Raw genomic sequence first — 20213 nt, forward strand, 5'->3', positions numbered from 1 at the left:
GTGCTACATATACCACATTTTTATACCATAATTTCATACCACCTTATGTGGCAACTTACATGACATACATACATTGGATACTAAAAAATAAAAATCAAAAATCAAAAAGGAAAAGAAAAATTTTGTCCAATAAATAATGACAATTCAGATGGTATAAAAATGTGGTATAAGAATGTGATAAGTATAACATTATTTTTATCAAATATAATAATTTTAGCTAGAGCATAGAGTAATAATGAATGTTTTACCACCATAAAAATCTACTGTTTTACTAGTTAATAGTCCTTCTTCCCTTAGTTGTCAGCTTCTTCGGTATTGGATCCGGTCATTAAAACTCCACTGAAGACTGAAGTATATAGGAAAACACGGACACACACACATTCTCTCTCTCTCTCTCTCTCTCTGTACCTCACAGTCTGTCACAGAGAGAAGTGCTTTGACATCCACGTCCCTTCCTTTTACTTTCCAACTCCACGCTTTGACTCCTGCTCCTTGCTTCTCAGGTACCTTCTTCTTCCCCTATTCAGCAAGGGTTCTGTTCAATTACTCAGCACTAATTTCCTATTTTTTATAATGCATCATTTTCTATTTCTTTTTTAACTATATTACCTCTGTGTCTGTGAGTGTTGCAGAGTATTTTGATGCTCACAATTTATTATTTTGGAATATGGGTTTTGCTTGTGGATGAATAAAGATGGGATTTTTGGGTTTAAGTTTTGTGGGTCTTTCTCATTTTTTTTTTTTTTTTCTGATTGAATATTTGTTTTGCTTCAGGGCGTATTCTAGGGTTTGCTTATGTCTTCATTTCTTTATCCTGTTAGGATTTCCATGGGAAATTCACTTTTGTTTTTCATTTTCTACCAAGTTTCTGGCAGTGGATTTTCTATTTTTTAAAAAGACTGTAGCTTTTTTTATGATGAAGAAAATGCGTTTTTTTGGATCTTGAATTTCTATCCTATTCTCTTCTGAAATTAGTGTATTTTATGTTTAAGCAGTGTTTTGTGTCCAAGTATGAGGAACATTAGATGAATTTCTGACATTGTTACTCTCTTATGCTCAAATGGTTTCTCTATGCATGTTAATCAAAATTGAGAATGAGCTTTCAGTTCAGGACACAGTGAGATTAATTTGGTATACATTCTGACAGTGGTTGCTGCTAAAGTTTTAAAATTCAGTCTTATAAATTTGTATAAAAAGAAAACTTTAATTTGTAGTCCAGACATATAATTTGATTGATTTAATAGGTTGAGTATTCTTTTATTAGTTAATTAGATTTGCATTTTGGAATATAGGCAGGTTTCTGACACTTTTAAATGTGCATAGGGAGAAGTCAAGATAGGGGTAGGGTACTAGGGCAAGTTCATAATGTTGAAGCGATCACCAAGTAGGAACCCCAGAGCCAAAGGAATCAGAATGAAGCATGTTCTTCAGATTTGTCTGCTGCTTGGGGTTTGCTTTTGGTTAATCTATCAGGTCAAGCATTCCCATGATAAGAAGAAGGCTTTTGATGAGAAAGATACGAAAAGCTCAATCAGAGTCCTAAGTGATCATGAGCTTCCGAAACTTGGGAGGAAAGTCCTTCCTGACAAGGAAGTCACTAAAAATGAGAAACATGAGGAAGAGGAGGAAGAAGAAATAGCGGGAGAGGAAGAAGAGAAACATGAAGTAGAAGAGCATGAAGAAGATGATCCGAAGCATGAGGTAGAAGAGCAAGAGGAGGAAGAAAACAAGAATGAAGAGACAGAGGATGAGGCGAGAGGAGGTGGAGATGATGAAATAGATGAAAGTGAACAAGAGAAAAAGGTTGGGGAAGCTGATCGCGACGAGGAATTTGTAGATGAAGAGAAGGAACGAGAAGATGAGGTTGATGAGAAGGATGGTGATGGGAATGAGGGTGAAGAGAAGGAGGATCAAGCAGAAAAGGAGAAGTCATTAGATGATCAAGACAATGATGGGGGTGATAAGAATGTTCATGAGGCACGAGAGGAACATTACAAGGGTGATGATGCTTCTAGTGCAGTGACCCATGATACCCAAGTTATAAGCACTGAAACTGAGAAAGTAAGTTTGGAAAACTCAAATGAGAACTCAGAAACAAGTACTATAGAAAAGGAGACAAAATCTAATGACACTGTTGGAAACCAAAACAATATAAGAATGGTGGAAGACGGAATGGCTGAAAATGGCTCTTCTTTAAATGTGGCTGAAAATGAAGAGATAGTCAATGATAATTCGTCCAATCTTGTGGAGAACTCAGGTTTTAATGCAAGACGGGAAACGCAATCTAATGATCTACCAGAAGCAGGCAACAACACAACCATAGTGAGTGTCACAGATATAAATAACTCAACAGTAGTGAGTACAGAAGCAAGCAATAACTCAACAGAAATAAACCAAGCAACTGGTTCATACCAGCAAAATGGAACAGAGACGGTATTTAATTCAGCTCACTCTCAAAATACAACAGTGGATGTTACGATTACTGGAGAGGGCATGACCGTACAAACCTTGCTTGTGGTGCAGACTAATAACACAGCCTCTGAGAACAATCAATCTGATTCTAATTCAACAATTTCCACCAAAATTGAGAACGCAGATGGGGCCTCTAATAATGTATCAGAAAAGATCTTAAGATCTGATGAAGCAGCTGAAGCAGAGGATGGTTCCAGATCTTCAACGATAAAGGAGAATACTGATGCCACTGAGAATGAAGAGTCGAATGGTACAAGTGAATCCGGCAGGACAGATGAAGGTTCAGAAGCCACAAATGGGACAGAGGATGCAGTTCAGCATGACCCCATTGATTCTTCTGATTCCCATATTTCCCAAGATGAGAAAGAGGCTCGCACGGATCTAAATACGTTGCCGGAGATAAGAACAGAGGGGGACGAGAATGGAGAGGCTGCAGCTGAATGATGATTATGGTCTTTGAGGTCTTCTGGTACTTTCAATTTTCATGCTTGCCTTTGTTTTGGTATGCAAAGCACTGAAGCAGTAACGTCAATGTTTGTGAATTTAAGTCCTTGGCTAGAAAATCAACATAGCAGGTCAAATGTAGGCTAGTTTATATCATCAGCAGGTTTAATCTGTAAAACTAAATTAAAATTTCCACTATATACTGTTTGTTTTTGCACCCTTATCTTTCTTTTCATTTATTCTTTTTATGCGGTGTTTGTTTATATTGTAAGCTCTGGGATTCATTCTCAGTTCATTTCTTCCCCATTGTCATGTTGTGCTTCCAAATTAACCCCCATCTATCTCTGTCAATAAGCAAGGCTTAAATAAATGAAGCTCATGATGCACAATAAGAAGAAATGAATTGTTTAATGATCCAGTGGAAAATTTGGATGTCATTTGAATTGGAAACCAGAAACAAAAATGAATGAGTTGTTTTGCAATTCAGAGTTTAATGGAATGGTTGTTGCTTTGTTGTTAATTATTGCTTAGGAAAAATGTTTCATCACTTGAGCAACTCTCTCATATGTTATTATTAGCCTTTCATAATGCCAAATCATTCTTCTATTGCTCCTTGTTAAAGCCTTGTTCGTTAAGCAGTTTCCCTTCACATGCGTCTCTAGGAATGCTGGAAAACGTAGTTTCACCAAACGCTATGAAATTAAACGGGGTATAAATGTGGTAATGTAAGTGGCATCCAAATGCTTGTTAGCATGGTAATGTTTTTGACAAATGCTTGTCCTCAGTATATGTATCAAACAACAATTTCAACCACACTACCTGGAGATACTTAATGACTCCAAAATACAGCATTATTAACATCGTGGCCATATATTTGCAAGAGCATTCGAAACCGACAGAATTTGCAAGAACATCTGCCTACAAGATTTGCCTCGCAGTCCATCAGATGTTTGTACCATAAGCTTTACTTTCACAGTTTCACTTCGATTTACTTTGTTGAACTATTGCTTTACGAACTTCAACTTAAACTCTCTTCTGGACTCGTGCTTTGGAGAGCCATGACCATTATGAGATTATTGTTTCAAGTTAATGAATTGAATTTAGCATAACACAACCACACAAAAACATCTCCAATTTTAAAGCAAGTTTTATGATGGTGAAAGGTTGCCTCTGAATTAATAATGGCATGAATACAGAATGATAATAAAACCAAGGTAAATAGTGTTACATGATGGCAACTACAGCAAGTGAAAAAATCCTACTGAATACAATCTAATTGTTTCTCTAATTTCCTCCTTAATTTAAAGAATGTAAGTAACTCAAAATGTTGCATTCTACATAGTTTTGAGTTACGACTTTTAAATGTGCCAAATTTCAGTGCTTGCATGAAATAAAAAATTTTGAACTAGTGTTACAGAGAACAAAGCATGATGAAGAAAAGGGCATAATCAACATAAGGGGTGAACGCTGAGGCAGTAATCAGACAATTCATTCTGATTTCTTCAACACAGCTGGAGCTTGATGTGCATTCCATTGCAATAGCATCCAAATTATCGACGTGCCTGATCACGATCACAAAAGAATTCTATTACTCCATAGAATTATTACATCGAACATTGCATTGTAATACAGTTCACCATGGAATATATAGCAATCAGAAAAACCACTATGTTTATATCACTAGAAAGGAAATTTTAGAGGTAGTAGCATAAGACAATAAATCAAGCATCAATTAAGTGTTTCCAGGAAATCCAAACACCATTTGTCATCAGATGTTATAAGCATGTAAGTGGTTTTTGAACAGTTGAAAGAAGAATATATTTGCTTCTTATAGCATGTGAATAACTACAGTTCTCTAAGTCTTGCCATCTCTTAATTCTAAAAAACTGGCATCATCATGATCATGATCATATATACTCCAACTCTTTTTCATTTTCTGACAAGCATAGTCAGATTTACAAATTTGCCTTTATTCCCAACTTAGCCTGAATATTAGTATGATTTATTCTTGTACCATAGTGCTTAAAAGCCAACAGCCACATTCATATGCATTGAAACATGTAGCATATCACATGGAACAGACCTGTAGAGTAGAGATTTCTTCAATATTGAAATCAAAATTGTTGCACATTACTTAAAATCAGAACAATGAAGGATGCAAATTAATATTAACATAAAATAAGGCCGAGTGAATTGATACCTGCAAAGAAGCCGACAGTTGAGAGATTTGCAATGGCCATCGTTTGATATATTAGGTATTCAGTCAAGAAATGAACAAGTGCATAGATAAATGATAGGAAGGTAGCAAGGTAGAGTGGCTTGTTTTCAAGGTTAAATGCACAAAGATAGCAGAGCGTGCAAGTAAGAAGAGTCCAGACACCAAATGTCCTTCCATGAACTTCAGTCACTGTAAAAATAAGAATCACAAATGCAAAACAAGAAAATTAGAAAAAAGTAAACGTAACAAAACAAACAAAAACAAAAACTAATTCTACATCCTAAGAACTAAGAAGCACTTTGTTACAGTCTTAAAAGCAAAGACGAACCCCAAAAAGGTTAAAAATGTTGATTCAGCAATGAACAATCTTTGGTGAAGTATGCCATATCTATACAAGCAACTCATGATTTAGAGAACGAAGTTCTTAATTTCAAGTACAAAGTTCCACATAAATTGGGTGTTTCTGCTAGTGTGCACAGGTTTACAATATATGCAAGCAAGGGCCTAGGAGGATAACATACTCATCAAAGAGACAAAGCAAGTTTTGGGTTTTTCTCAAGATGAGAGCGACACTTTTGTGTAAAATGTACATCCAATACAGTAACAGTGAAGGCAAACGCAAAGCTAGTGATCTGAGGCACTGAACATATCTGAAGTCTCCTATAATCTAAGCATCCATACAAAGCCAAACCAGGCTGTTATCTATTTGCAGCTAAAAAGAATTTACTTATGGATGAAATGGGAAAATAAGCTCAGCTCTTTTGGATCTATACATGGACAAATCCATAGAATCATATGGTCAAACTTCCATGTCCTTCTTACATGATTAAGAATACAAAAATCCCATATATATCTCCCCATCAAAACTCCCACATTTATCACAATGGGTGTCTCAGTTTCTCAATCTTCCAAGTTTAAAAGAGCAAACGCAAGTATTTCTCAGCAACAAAGAAGGGTCATCAAAATGAAGAAAGTTGATTCAAATTGAGTAAAAGTGGAAACAGAAAATGAGGAGGGGAGTAGTGTACTTGGGGATTTGGAGAAGACGGCGAGACGGAGAGCCCAAATGTCGAAGAACCCGAACCAGACTGAGACCAGCCGGAGTGAACCCACCAGCATAAGCCACCAACTCAACGGCTTCATCTCCCTCTTTCTTTATTTGTATGAGATATTACACTTCTTCGGAGCGAGAGCTTCAAACGCTAGGAGCAGAGGGAAGCAAGCAAATAAGCAGAGCAGCCTTTCGAATCCGAATGTCATGAACTCGGACTGGCAAGCCAGCCTCGTGCCCGTGAACCACACCAGTCTGTTGGGTTTTGAACCGACCCGGTTGTCTGTGGACAGACCCGAGATCGCCAATTGATTGGTTCGGGCTCAGCACTAATTCTTTGGTTAAGGGCCAGTCCTTGGGTCTAATCCTCAAGCATTCTGTACACCTTTTTTGGCCCAATTTTATCACTAAGTCTATAACCATTTTAATTTTGATTCATAAATAAAGTTTTTTTTTTATCAAGATTCATAAATAAAGTTTAATGATTCACTATAATATAATTTTTAATTTTCAATTTAAGTACTTATTTATTTATTTATATTCCTATAAAAGAAATTGTGAATAGACCATGATCCACTAGAGACTTTTTTACTCGTGACTCGTAGTGAGATGATCTAGCTCGATCCGTTGATGAACTTAACTGAAAAAGACCTAATTACAAGTTCATTTATTGACGCCTTTTTTCCGAGCTATATATTTGCCTCAACATCTAACGAGGTAAAATTTGTAATATGTTTAAGTTTATGGATAGTTTGAGAATATTGGTAAACAAGTAATATGTTTATTTTAAAAGAAAAAGATAATGAGGTGAAATTTTCTTCAATTATCTTCGAAACTTCATCAACTAAATAAACTTGTAAATTATCATGTTTTAATCATACTAGTATTGTGTTTTGTTATAGTGCACTAAATTTCAATACAATATATGAGTGCTGCTATTTGCACACCTTTTTTTTTTTCTTTTTGCACACCCTTTTTCTATTTTTTTCTCCTACACACCCTCTATCCTCTTCTAAAATTTAAAAACTCTCTTAACACACCCATCTAATTACCCTAATGTCCCTATTTTATTCATTTCACAAAATTTAACACAACACAACACACCCCATCACCCAACACACCCCATCAAAAAAAAAAAAAAAAACCAGAGCCCAACCTTCTCCCTCACCCCTCCCCCTTCCCTCACCGACTACCTTACTCCCTCTCTCCCCCTCCCTCACCGACCACCTCCCTCCCTCCCTTCCTTTCTGTCTCTGTCCGGCGACAACAACCCCCGCCCACCTTTCCCAACCCCGGCCTCCTTCTCCTTCACCGACCAGTAGACCACCTCCTTCCCTCCCTCTGAATCTGTCCAGCTCCGGCGACAACAACCCCGACCCACCCCTTCCCAGCCCTTCATTCTCCTTCACCGGCCACCTCCCTTCCTCCCTCCCTCCCTCCCTCTATTTCTGTCCAACTCCGACGACAACACCCGACCCACCCCTTCCCAGCCCCTCCTTCTCCATCACCCCCCGATCACCTCCCTCCTTCACCGACCACCCCTTCCCTCATTATCTGTCTCTGTCCAGCTCCAACAACAACCCCAGCCCACCCTCTCTCTGCCCTTCCGAGTGCCACCACCTTCTCCCTTTCCCCTCTCTATCTCTCTCTCCACCTTAAAAAAAAAAAAAAACGCAGATGGTGGCTGGTTCGGCGGGCCAGTGCCAAACCAGCCACCACCTGGAAATTTTTTTATTACCGAACCAGCCACCATCTTCTCCGGTGAGTTCATTGTTTCCGACGACGTCAAGGAAGAAAAGTGAGGCTTGGGAGAGAGAAAGAGGGTGAGGGAGAGGGTGGGTTCGGGAGAGAGAGTGGGTTTAGGAGAGAGAATGAGATAGATTGGGCTGGGGGAGGGACATGGTCAGGGTGACCGGTGAGGGAAGAGGAGGGGCTGCTGGGTTTGTGTTTTTTTTTTCTTTTTTGGGTCTGGGGGGGCGGGGGGGTGTGTTGGGTGTGGGAATGAGAGAGTGGGAAAGAGTGGGAGGGTGTGTTTGGTCTTTTTTTTTTATTGGTTTTTTTTTTTTAAGTGGGGTGTGCAAAAAGAAAAAAAAGGGTGTGCAAATAGCAGCACTCTTTAAAAATTTAACTGAGTCCAAAAGTTTAAATTTAAAAAATATACTTTTTTTATCCGATATTTAATATGTTATGCTGTTATGCTTTGAATCTAGACCGATTCATATATTCAACTATTGATATTATGTATTTAACATAACATGCGGCATTTTCTAAAATGAGAAGATTTTCCCTAAACCCAAAATGCATACACTAACCTAACAGAGTAATAAGCCATGTACTGTCCAAGCCATTTCTCTCTTGTTTCTTTCTTAACCACACAATAAAATACTAAGACAAATTAAGTACTCATCACCACCTAACTATGTTGTAAACAAATTCCCAGTCGTACAAATACTTGGTTGCTTTCTGCTTATGCATTACAGGCTTTACAGCATTTATAGATTTTTCTTTTTCGTTAATTCCTGGCAAAGCAGCCGAATATCCAGTGGACAGTCTGGACTCCAATATGTGCCACCCCATTGGAAGATTATGTAAATTTCCACCAAACTTTGGATTCCCCTCATAATGTATCCCAAAAGAGAAGAATACAAAATCAGAGAAAAGCTCAACCATGTATGAACAAAATAGCCGAATAAATTCACAAATCACAAGAAAAAAAAAACATTTGGTTTTGAAAAATTAAAATCCTGCCTACTCATTCCTCACTGTACAGTCTCATCCCAAAAACAAAAAATAGTCGCAGCAAAAAAAAAAAATGCTGTGTTGGCGGTTAATCACCAAAAAAGAATCCAATGCCCAACCAACTCACTAAGCACTTGCCAATCTGCCTAGTGCCTGCCACCCCCAAAACGACAACCCCCCACGCAAAACGACAGCCACCCGAATCTACTGCCTCAGCTCCTTTCGGAGCTTCTGAGAAAACGGGCGGCAAGCATCCATGCTTAGATCCATGGCCGCGGCCAACGCCACGAAAGCGGCGGCATCCTCCCTGCATGTCACGTGCTGTACCCCAACCTCAACCTCCGGCTTGCTGCACTTCCCCAGCCCCTCCACCGTCGATGACATCACGAACCCTCTCTGCAGCAACTGCGGGATCAGCCCGAAACCAAAATCCGATCCGGATCCGGACCCGGGTCTGGAACCCGACCCGGACCCAAAATCGCAGCTGCTTTGTGGACTGCACAATGGGGTGAGGCTGCTGGTGAGATCGATCGTGAACTTCCCGCCATTTGCGGCACTGACGGTTGAGTTGGCCAAGGTGGTACTGAGGAGTTCGAACTTGTAGCCGACTGTGGTGTCGGAGCCGCCGCGCTCGAGCCACGCCTCGAGCCGGCCCCACGGCTTCCACGTGCAATCCTCGGGGCGGAGAATGAGCCACGCCCCGGGGTTGGACCGGCTCACGCGCTGTGAGCCGGGCGAGGCCACGAACGGTGTGACCATCGAAGCCGCCGCTACGGGCGAGCCGGAGAGGTCGTGGATTGTTATGGACCACCCTTTTCGTTCCTTCGCGCTTTGGTCTTTGTTCGAACCAACAAACGGCAACCAATTCCTCGGCGTACCCGATTCTGACATTGACCTATTGACAAGAACAAAAATTGTATTAAAATTTAAGAATTCTTTTTTTTTTTTTCAATTTTGATCATTGATTGACCATGCAAAGATTTTGACTTCATTGCCATATAAAACACTTGTTTCCTATTTTGGTAACCAGAACGAGAAACCAAATTTGACACGCTTAAATGATTTTCTTGCAAGTTTCTCGGCAATCAAACAGGTTCATAGTAAATTGCTAAATAACAGTAAATAGTAAAAAGTGAAGAGTGAAAACCAAACCAACCTCGATTGCATGTCGCTGGAGTTTCTGAACCCGAACTTGCAAGTAAACACCGGCTGTTTCACATTCCCTTGTACTTGAAAAATCTGTGGACTACACTCGGGTTCCCCATCGAACTGAAAAACGAATCTCGGGTCGGGTTCGGCCCGGACGCTCAAAAACAACTGCGCCTTGCTACTGCCGTTCCCTCCTCCCATCCCGACCCACCCGTTCTGAAATACGACAGTTCTGGACTCCGCCAAACCCAGCTCCGACAGCGGCACCGAAACCTTTCCCAATAACCTCGCGGCGTTTAATCCACAGGTTGCCCCTCTCCGACCCGTGTAGACCGAAATCTTCAATACGGGTCGGGTTTTGCCGAAGTTCTCGATTTGGGTTTTGTTCAGGTTGAAGCAGGCGGCGAGGGAGTGGGCGTGGTGGGCATCCGGGTTTTGTTGACCCGGTTGCGAAATCAGAGGGACGGTGGAGAACTGCTGGGGGAAGTTTCGGAGTTTGATTTTGCAGAAGCATGGGGACGATGAGGGATGGACGGTGGAGGAGGAGGGTTTGGAGACCACGGGAAGCTTGAGGGTCAAGTCTCCCACCAGGATCCGTACAAATGGGCACGGATCCATTGAAGCGTTGTTGTGAGGTTTTCTGTGGGTTTGGTTTTGGGTTTTGATGATTGTGTTGGGAACTTGGGGGAGAGATATAGAGAGTGAATGAAACTGTGAGAGAGAGAGAGAGAAGGACGAAGAAGGAAGATTGCGATATGAAGGTGAAACAGCCTGTAAACACAGCTAGAGTGTTTCAATTTGGATATGAACAGGCGGGGATCTGATGCGGCCGACCTCAGCGAGTTAAAGCCTGCGCTCTCTTTCCTTTCTTTTTTCTTGGTACAAGATCTCTTTCCTTTTTTGCTTTTTTCTTTTTCTTGTATATGAAGATTTGAATTTATTTTGTAGTAATTGCATAACAAACTGCTAAAATTGTTTTTATAAAATAAAATAGACACCATATATGTACAAAATAATATAAGGTACAGTTTTTTTTGGTACATGAGTTAGTAAATTTTCAAATGGCCAAATAATTTATATAAAAAGTTTATAAAAATTCCATGCAAATATTTGAATGATTTATGATTAAGCAAAAAAGTGATGCGAACATTCGAGAATATGGCTCATAGATAAAAATAAGGTATGGCAACTTCTATTTCATCCATATTGTAAAGTACTTTTTATCTTTTGAATTAGAGTCTTATGTATTTGTACCAGGTCATAGTTGTATATATACGTTATTTATTTTCTTCATCATACATACGATAATTGTCTAACCTATGAGAAATAGTGACATATTATTACCTTAACCTATTTATTTCTTTGTTGGCTCTTACTTAATATATCGATAGGTATATCCGTATATGATGTTGGAACCTTTATTAACTTGTAAAATTAAAAGAGTAATGCCAGTATATCATTTCGGCGGTTTATGACATGATAATGAGGATATCTATTGACAATACAAGGTTTTAAATTTTTTAAAATTATTTTCGAAGTTAAAAAATGTTTAAATAGCCAAATAATTTATAGAATATTTTGATGAAAATACCATGCCACAAATATTTTTAATGATTTTTAATTAAAAATATTAATTTGAAAATCCGAGAATTATATGGCTCTAAAAGAAAGATGATATGTCAACTTCTACATGATACATGCATATTACATACTAATCATAATTTTGGCCTTGGAGACATTTTGTACTTATATCAATTCTCTCATTTGTATGTTTATATGTCATTTATTTATTTATTGTTAGACTTACAACAGTTACCTAACCCATAAAAAGTTGAGAAGAAAAACTTGTTTGTCCCCATTATAGGAGACGTGTCATTATAAACAAAAGAGAAAAACTTGCCTCTCTATCTCTCTCATCTTTCTCTCTTGCATGTTATGTCACGTCCTCTATAATGGAGATTGGAGACATGTAAGTTTCTCTCAAATTTGAGACATCATATTTCCTTAACATAATTTATGTCTTTGGTGGTTCTTAGTTCTTAGTAAATACAGTGATAGGTATTTGATGTTGGAACCTTTATTAACTTGTAAAATTAAAAAGCAATACTAGTATATCATGTTAGACATTTATGATATGAAAGTGAGGATATTTATTAACAAGTACAATTTAACTTATATCTTTACAATATCAGTGACATTTTAAAAAGGACATACTTGAATATAGACCTGGTAACAGTTGTGTTTTGCGGATTCAAGTCAAACACGAGACGACTTATTAAGTTAATGAGTGAATACGACACGACTTGATAAGCCAACGAGTGAACATGACATGACTTATTTCACCTATTAAGAAAAAATGTATACATTTTTTTAGCAAAAATACTTAAAAATATATTTTATTACATAAATGCATAATTTAAACATTACACAAAAGAAATACTAACAAAAGTGCAAATTAAATTATCAAGATCATAAGAAAACATTTTATAAAATATACTTATTTCTTAATAGGTCATTAACGGGTTTTGTGGGTTAACACGAAAACTTAACGGGTCATTAATTAGTCCCCATGATTTAAACACGACACAATAAGTTTTAACCCGAACACTAAATTTTTGTGTCATTCCATTTTGTGTTAAGAAGTCGGATAAGATATTGCAATGTCTTGAACACTTATATAAAGTGATAGGGTAAGTTATATAGACTCATGACCCTTCATAGGTAAGTTATATAGACTCATGCCTAGTCGACAAATAAAGGAAAAAAAAACCCTTTGTAGATTTTGTAGCCCACCATTGCTTACACCCAAGGGTTTAAATTCGATTTTGAGGGGGTTCGAAATTTTAACACTGATTCGACAAAAATTTGAAATGTTTCGGCGAAATATTCGAAATTTCGCCAAAATTTCGGGCGAAATTTTGAACACCCTAACAGCCAAATTTTTTTGAATTTCGTTGAAATTTAGCGAAATTTCGTCACCTGCACAGCAACCCAATAACCCAGCTAACCAACTTACCTCACCTGCACAGTCGAGGGAGAAAGAAGGGGTGGCGGGGGGCGGCAGGGCAGCAGCAGCAGCGGCAGCGGCATGGGGGAGATCAAAGGAGAAAGAGGCGATGGCAGGGGGCGACGGCAGGGGGGACGGCAGGGGAGAAAGAAAGAGAGAGAGAGAGAGAGAGAAAAAAAAAAACAATGGAGCTGAACTGCAGACTCAAGGGGAGAAGAAAGGAAAGGAAAGGAAAGGAAGGAAAAAGAAGAAAAAAAAAAAAGAGAAAAGGAAGGAAAGAAAAAAAAGAATAAATAAGGAAAAATAAAATAAAAAAGAGAAAAAAATTAAAAGGTTTAAGATTGATTAGGGTTTGAGGCCTTGGGGCAATTGTAAAGAAAAAAAATGGTTTGAAGTTTCGTTTGACCATTTTGGAGTTTCATTTAATTGTTTTAAACCCTAAACTAGTAACCTATAATATATTTCTATATAAAAAATAATTTAAAATACTCTAAATGGCCTAAACTCTAATATCATATACCATATCCTAAACAATATAGAATATAGATTATAAAATACATAGGGTTTAGTGTATAGATTATATAGTATAAATAATATACTAATTTTATTTAACAGTATTTATCTCCAGCGTGCATTAGATTCATCTTATATCACATAAAACCTACTTTACAATTTGGTTTCTTTAATTTTTTTTATCAATTTAGTAGATAATATGTTAAATAAACATATGGTAAAGTTTCATTCAAAATTTCCGTATTTTGATAGTAATTTCCGTCATTTCTGTCTAATTTTTGTCGAAATTTTAAAATCTTCGAAATTTTCGTCAAAATTTTCATCGAAATTTCCTCAAAATCCGAAATTTTATTTTTTGCTTACACCCTAATTTAGAGTCATGACTCTACCACTGCTTACATAGTAGTCGTTGAATAGTCTATAGACGATTCGGATGCACAATGGATAAAGTGCATGCATAAAAAACATTCCGACTATCTATATATGAACTGTAAATGTAAATCATCCATTTACTTTCTTATTAGGTTGCTTTCAATTATAATATAATGAGAACCTTTTGATTCAAGCAGATCAATCAATTCATAACTTATAAATATTTAATTTTGAAAATTGCATCAGCTGAAATGAGAATGATTGGGCAAAAGCAAAGGTGCAAAAGTCATGGTCACAAATCGAGCTCACACACTCACAACATAGAAAGAGGCACAGACAAGTCCCACCCTTTTAATAACGTATAGGCATGCGTGGGGGATAAAAGACTACTAAAGAGCGATGCATTGGGGGGTTTTGAGCTGGAGATCACAATGCGCACGTACGATATAAAATTGCCAACGGAGAGCATCCGAGTCATAAAAAAATAAAAAGTAAAAAATAAAAACCAAAAAATATTCGGACTTTTGTCGGTTTGCGGGTGTTGGCGTACGGATTTTGGGTCACCGGCTTTCATGTATTATGAATTTGGTTTGCGTAAATAATGCACTACAGGGCGATCCGTTCAAGCGATGTCGGGGCTCCAACTATCGGACAGCTGTACCCGATTTCACGTCTTGTTTAGTTTTAGCGCCAGACAGGACCCAGGTTGGGTTGGACGCTACTCTGACCAACCACATCGATGTGGGTCCCACTGAATTTGTCCACCAAATGGGTCCCAATTGTTGATTAAGATTAATCTAAACTGTGGGATGGGGTTGGAGTCCACTGATTGCGTAACGACGATGAGATGCCACCTCAGCTTTGTCAGTATTCGGATCTGGATCATCTGATCCAACTCAGCCAACTTTATTTTCAGTTTGTTTAGGAACATTGGATGCTAATTACACGTGCAAATTTGGCTCCCCTTTTTTTTTTTGTGCAGTGTATTTTACATTTTTTTTTTGGCAACAGACAATCAGAGAACTAATTAATTTTGTAGTGATTAGATTTACTTTAGCTTTTAAGTTATAAAGAGTTTAATGGTAAAAAGATGATCATACACTTGGTGTTTATTTTTAGTCCATTGTTTGGTTCACAAACTAGCCGTTCATTCAAAACAATGGAATGAGCACTCTTAGAATTCAAATTAAAAATAAGACATAGAAGATTCTCATTTCATTTTTACGTTCACTTGAGCCAAAAAGCCCCTAGTTCCAAATTTTAAACCTAAAATACATGACTCCATACCAACAACTCGAAGTCTCAAACCCAAGAGTGTGACTTATGCCCTGTTTGCTATTTTATTCAAAAAAATGTTTTTTGTTTTTAAAAACACTTAATCATTTTCAGGAGATGAATACTTGTTTGGTATAACATTTCCAAAAACAAATTTCCAAAAAAAGTTTCAAAAATAGTGGAAAACACAAAAATATCGTTTTATGAGTTTTTAAATCTGCCTATCATCATTGCTATGCTTTCCAAGAAATTTGTGTGAAAGTTGAAAGTTGTTATTAAAATTCCTTTGAATATATTGACTTGTAGATGAGTCTTCTATGAAGCCAATAACATTGCTAATCTAGTAGATCTCCAACCTTGGTGAGCTTGAAGGTTAGAGAAGCAGAGCTTGAAATTTGGGCTTGCCAAATCCCAATCCTCTATAATATTACTAATGATGCAACGCTAATTGGTTGAAATTCTAGTATGATATGGGGTTTGTGGATCTCATCTTCTTTAATTTTGATGAGTTTGAAGGTTGGAGATAGATTGAGAGAGATGTCTGAGTGAAATGTCTAGATGGTGTTTGACAAAATGTTGGAGTGAAAATAATAAGACTAACTGTCTTATTGAGGTGTTTTAAAATTTAAAATCAATTTCAAATTTAATATCAAACGCTTATCAAATTTTTCAAAAACTCAAAATAACACTCATATTTTAAGATTGTATTTTAATTTTTGAATTTTTTTTTTTTATGGGAACAATACCAAACAAGGCCTTAGGATTTGAGCATAACTCGGACCTTGAAACCTAAACTTGAGACTTTGGGATCTAGATTTAGACATTATTTGTATGTAATTGTGAGTATGTGACAATTGGCCTGTGTGACATGAGCAATTTGTGGGATGAGTGACATTTGCATTCCAAAATGTACAATTTAGAGCCCGTTTGACAGCTTTTAAAATTGTGAAAAGCGCTTTCAAATTAGTCAAAGCATTTTTTATAGTGTTTGACAAAAATAAATAGAAATGCTTCTGAGTTATAAAAGCGCTTTTAAAAAGTTTTTTTAGATGACAAATGCTTCCTCAAGAAGCACTTTCAAGTGCTTTTGTATGAACAATTTATAAGTTTTATAAAAATTTATATGTGCTTCTTAACATAAGTGCTTTTGATAAAAGCACTACTAAATAAAAGTGCTTTTAAAATTAGGAAAAACGCTTTCAAATTAGTCAAAGCGTTTTTTATAGTGTTTAACAAAAATAAATAGAAATGCTTTTGAGTTATAAAAGCGCTTTTAAAAAGTTTTTTTAGATGACAAATGCTTCCTCAAGAAGCACTTTCAAGTGCTTTTGTATGAACAATTTATAAGTTTTATAAAAATTTATATGTGCTTCTTAACATAAGTGTTTTTGATAAAAGCACTACTAAATAAAAGTGATTTTAAAAAGCAGTGATAAACGTACCCTTAATTTGGAACATGAAAACAAAATGAGATTTAAATTGAAGAGCAACTTAGTTTGGACTAAAAAGAAGTTACAACTTCACGACGACTCAAAACAAAACCAAAAAAGAAAAATCTATGGCGATTGGGCTGAGTTTCGTGGGCTAACTGATTGATGTTGAGCTGTTGGGACTCATTTGTTCAGGTAGTGAGACTAAAAAGGATGGCAAAACTCGGTTATGCCATTAAGCCCATTAAATTAATCCAAACATGCGCCTTATTATAAGCCCATAAGTCTTTATACTCAACACTCATATATATGTACGGGGGGGGGGGGGGGGGCTATGCACACCACCCTAATCCACTAAGTTGACCACCCCACTTAAATTTTTACCCTTTTGTGCCCATTTTGCCCCTGCATTAAAAAAAAAAAACTCAGCCCCTCCAATTTGGCCGGCCACCCCTCCCAGCCCTCCCCGCCGCCGGCGCGACCCAGCCCTCCCCTTCGCCGGTCGACCCCGCCCACACCCAGCCCTCCCCGCCGCCCGATCTCCCTTCTCTCTCTCTCCCCTCTCTCTGCCATCTTCTCTCTCTCCCCTCTGTCTACCATCTTCTCTCTCCAGATCGGGGGTCGCGGCGGGGCTTGAGGTGAGGGGGTGCGGGCGGGCTAGGGATGGGTGCGACGGGGGTGCGGGCGGGCTGGGGATGGGTGCGACGGGGGCTGGGCTTGGGTGAGGGGGTGCGGGCGGGCTGGGGATGGGTGCGACGGCGGCTGGGGATGGATGCGACGGCGGCGGGGTTTGAGGTGAGGGGGTGCGGGCTGGCTGGGTAGGGGTGGGCTGGCTGGGGGCGGGCTGGGGAGGGGAGGGGATCGGTGGGGGAGTGGTGGCTGGGTGGGGGAGGAGGAGAGGAGGGCAAAATGGGCAAAAATGGGCAAAAAATTAGGGGGGTGGTCAACTCAGCAGAATGAGGTGGTGCGCATAGCCCCCCCCTATATGTACTGGCACATATACGGGTTGATATATAAATTGATGCAAAATTCGAGACTTAAATTCTAAATTATTTTACTACATATCAATCAATTATATATCTAAGTTTACATGATAGTATATGTTTATTAATATGTTGTAATTTATTTTTTTTTTATTTTGTTACTGGCCGGTGACTAAAATGAAATTATAAAAAAATACATTGAGAAATTTGTAATTCTAAAACATTTTATTGATTTATTTATAAATGACCCTTTTAAATTTTCAATATTTTAGAGCCTTATTATTTTATTTTGTATTATACAACATCATTCGACTTAGCCAAGTTATTCTGACTCAGTGGACATTAGTAATTTTCTATTACTAAGTAAAGTAAATTCAGTCTCTTTTTTTTGTGGGAAGAAGTCTTGAGTCCAAACCTCATAAGTGATAGTTGTTGATAAAAAAAAAAAATTTTAATCCAAGATTTGGAAGTTAAAAAAATCAATATCATAATATTCTCTTAAATGTGCATAATGAGTAATGAGTATGGAATTTATGAAAACAATTTGACAATTGAAGGTAGAATCAAGTGAACCTGTTAAACGCATGTCCAACTGGTTAAGCATTAAAGGAAAAAAAAACTGGGTTATAAATTCCTCCAAAAATAAGGAAAAAATAATTTTATTTTGAAATGATTTCATTGTTTAGACAATTAGATTAGTGAAACTAGTATATCATTCAAGATTCGAGGGCCAACAAAGTATTTTGGGCATTTATCTCTTTTAATAATGACATTGTAAATGCATGGGACATATAGATGGGTATAAGTTACTTGTTTTATTAAAATTATATAATTTCATGTTATGTATATATTGGTGGTCCTTTTAGGTTCAAACCCTGTAATTTCTTTTGGATGAGTATATGAGTATATCAAATCCTGTAATTTGACACCGGAGAAGCAATCCCCTGTATATGAGGTAATATCACTATCAGGTTATCAATTCTTTTGATAGAAGATTTAATTACATTAATAAATCAGATTTAATTTTTGATGGGATCTGTAGAGTTCTTAACCCGTCTTTATCTTATTATGAGTGATTCATAATTTGCAACATTATTTCTGTTATGTTGTTGTCACGTGACAATATTAAGGTATTAGATCATATGAAACAGGTAAAAGATGACATGTGAAAAAAATGCACTCAAGGTATTTAAGGTATTAGATCATATGTTAACGGATAAGATACATTTCACTCATTTTTATCTGTTATATATTTCATCATCTAATGATTAAGATAAGTCCTCAAATTAATTAAAACCCGCTTGGACATTGATTCCTTCTTATACACATGATCCACTATCCAATCAATTTATAAAAATCCCATTATGCCACTTTATTAGCTAGCTATAGTACTAGTTATATATGTTTGCCAAATTAAACTCATAATTAATTATTCATTAATTTACAACCACAACTGAAAGTGGTCAGATCACAAACTAATAATTATTAAGCAGCGAGGTGCTAGCTTAGCAATTGTAACTCCCTCCAAACAAAAGCAGAGCAAAAAGAAGCAACAAAATTCAGAAAAGCCCATGTCCACCATAACCAAAACTATAGGCACTTGGTACCACAATGGACCCTGCAGATCCAATCTGATCCGTCCATTTTTTGCTCTCAAAAAGATGATGATGATGATCACCACGTTGAATTCTATTCGTCCCAAAAAATGGTGATGAAGAATTAATATTAGCAGCAGCACTAGACTCCATCAAAATCTTATTAGTTTGTTTGGTCACATTTTTCTTGAGCTCCTCCAATGAAGCCTTCAGTACCTGAAGCTCATCCAAGCCCATCTCATCAACTGGGCCTTCCCACCAACACTGGTTCTGGATGGCCCGGCCCATTTTATCAAGTGCTTCTCCACGCTTTTTCTCACTCTCCAACTCACTCATAATCTGGGTAAGTCGCATGTTCAGCTCATGAACACCTACATTCCTCTGAGGCTCACCAAGTTGTTGAGTACTTGAGTCCGACAGGGAATTCGGGTTGACGTTGCGGGTCAGGAACCGGTCAACGATGGAGTCAACCTCCGGGTGGCCGAAGGAGAAGGGTTTGTTGGCCGGAGAGAAGACTATGATTGCAATCTCAACACCACAAAGTGTGCAAAGCTCACTGGCCTTCTTGAATAGTCCTGACCTGCGTTTGGAGAATGTTACTTGTAAATTGTTGCGTTTTGGTATTTTGGCAATTGCAATCTTTTGGCGACCTTGGCTTGGTTTCTTCATATTCTTCTTCACCATAGTTCAAGTTTTGGTTGATTAGCTAGTTTTTCTTGTCCAACTTTTGTCAGGTTTGGAAGGATTACAACTTAGAACATGTATTTATAGTGTTAATTATTTACTTATTATTAAGAAAAAATTATTATGGATATTATTCCCATTAAAATATAGCACTTATGTTGTGCAATGCGGTCTTAATGTTGTGTTACCGTATATGATTAATCCAAGATCTTGTAGAAGTTATGAATCTTATTTCACTTAATGTGTACATATATGATTACTATGGAGCTAATTAAATCATT

General features: G+C 37.6%; 3 protein-coding genes and 1 pseudogene across 3 annotated transcripts; 1 reads left to right on the forward strand and 3 right to left on the reverse strand.

Annotated features, from left to right (window-relative positions):
- Window positions 1-366: 366 nt before the first annotated feature.
- LOC147276512 (uncharacterized) lies at window positions 367-3136 on the forward strand. Its single transcript, XM_086253882.1, has 2 exons — window positions 367-503; window positions 1324-3136. Exon 2 carries the CDS (start codon window positions 1366-1368, stop codon window positions 2914-2916), a length of 1551 nt encoding a protein of 516 aa, XP_086110008.1. The 5' UTR covers window positions 367-503; window positions 1324-1365; the 3' UTR covers window positions 2917-3136.
- A 926-nt stretch (window positions 3137-4062) lies between these two features.
- On the reverse strand, window positions 4063-6398 carry ERG28 (ergosterol biosynthesis protein). The gene is made up of 3 exons (XM_086254937.1): window positions 6163-6398; window positions 5117-5323; window positions 4063-4478 (listed from the first exon to the last, which is right to left on the reverse strand). Exons 1-3 carry the CDS (start codon window positions 6275-6277, stop codon window positions 4405-4407), a joined length of 396 nt encoding a protein of 131 aa, XP_086111063.1. The 5' UTR covers window positions 6278-6398; the 3' UTR covers window positions 4063-4404.
- A 2358-nt stretch (window positions 6399-8756) lies between these two features.
- Window positions 8757-10819, reverse strand: LOC147276514 (uncharacterized). The gene is made up of 2 exons (XM_086254072.1): window positions 10081-10819; window positions 8757-9819 (listed from the first exon to the last, which is right to left on the reverse strand). Exons 1-2 carry the CDS (start codon window positions 10689-10691, stop codon window positions 9129-9131), a joined length of 1302 nt encoding a protein of 433 aa, XP_086110198.1. The 5' UTR covers window positions 10692-10819; the 3' UTR covers window positions 8757-9128.
- Window positions 10820-19212: 8393 nt separating this feature from the next.
- LOC147276515 (agamous-like MADS-box protein AGL62 pseudogene) lies at window positions 19213-19932 on the reverse strand (annotated as a pseudogene).
- Between the last annotated feature and the right edge of the window lie 281 nt (window positions 19933-20213).

Source organism: Dryas octopetala, chromosome 8 (assembly GCF_963921425.1).
Source record: "Dryas octopetala chromosome 8, drDryOcto1.1, whole genome shotgun sequence".
Classification (NCBI taxonomy): Eukaryota; Viridiplantae; Streptophyta; class Magnoliopsida; order Rosales; family Rosaceae; genus Dryas; species Dryas octopetala.

Excerpts from the sequence above, each read along its gene's own strand:
- LOC147276512 (XM_086253882.1), top strand. The coding sequence starts at position 1,366 with ATGTTGAAGCGATCACCAAGTAGGAACCCCAGAGCCAAAGGAATCAGA.
- ERG28 (XM_086254937.1), bottom strand. The coding sequence starts at position 6,277 with ATGAAGCCGTTGAGTTGGTGGCTTATGCTGGTGGGTTCACTCCGGCTG. Across the intron at positions 5,324-6,162 it reads CGTCTTCTCCAAATCCCCAA|TGACTGAAGTTCATGGAAGG; the intron begins GTACACTACTCC and ends TTATTTTTACAG. Across the intron at positions 4,479-5,116 it reads AACTGTCGGCTTCTTTGCAG|GCACGTCGATAATTTGGATG; the intron begins GTATCAATTCAC and ends GATCGTGATCAG.
- LOC147276514 (XM_086254072.1), bottom strand. The coding sequence starts at position 10,691 with ATGGATCCGTGCCCATTTGTACGGATCCTGGTGGGAGACTTGACCCTC. Across the intron at positions 9,820-10,080 it reads TCCAGCGACATGCAATCGAG|GTCAATGTCAGAATCGGGTA; the intron begins GTTGGTTTGGTT and ends TCTTGTCAATAG.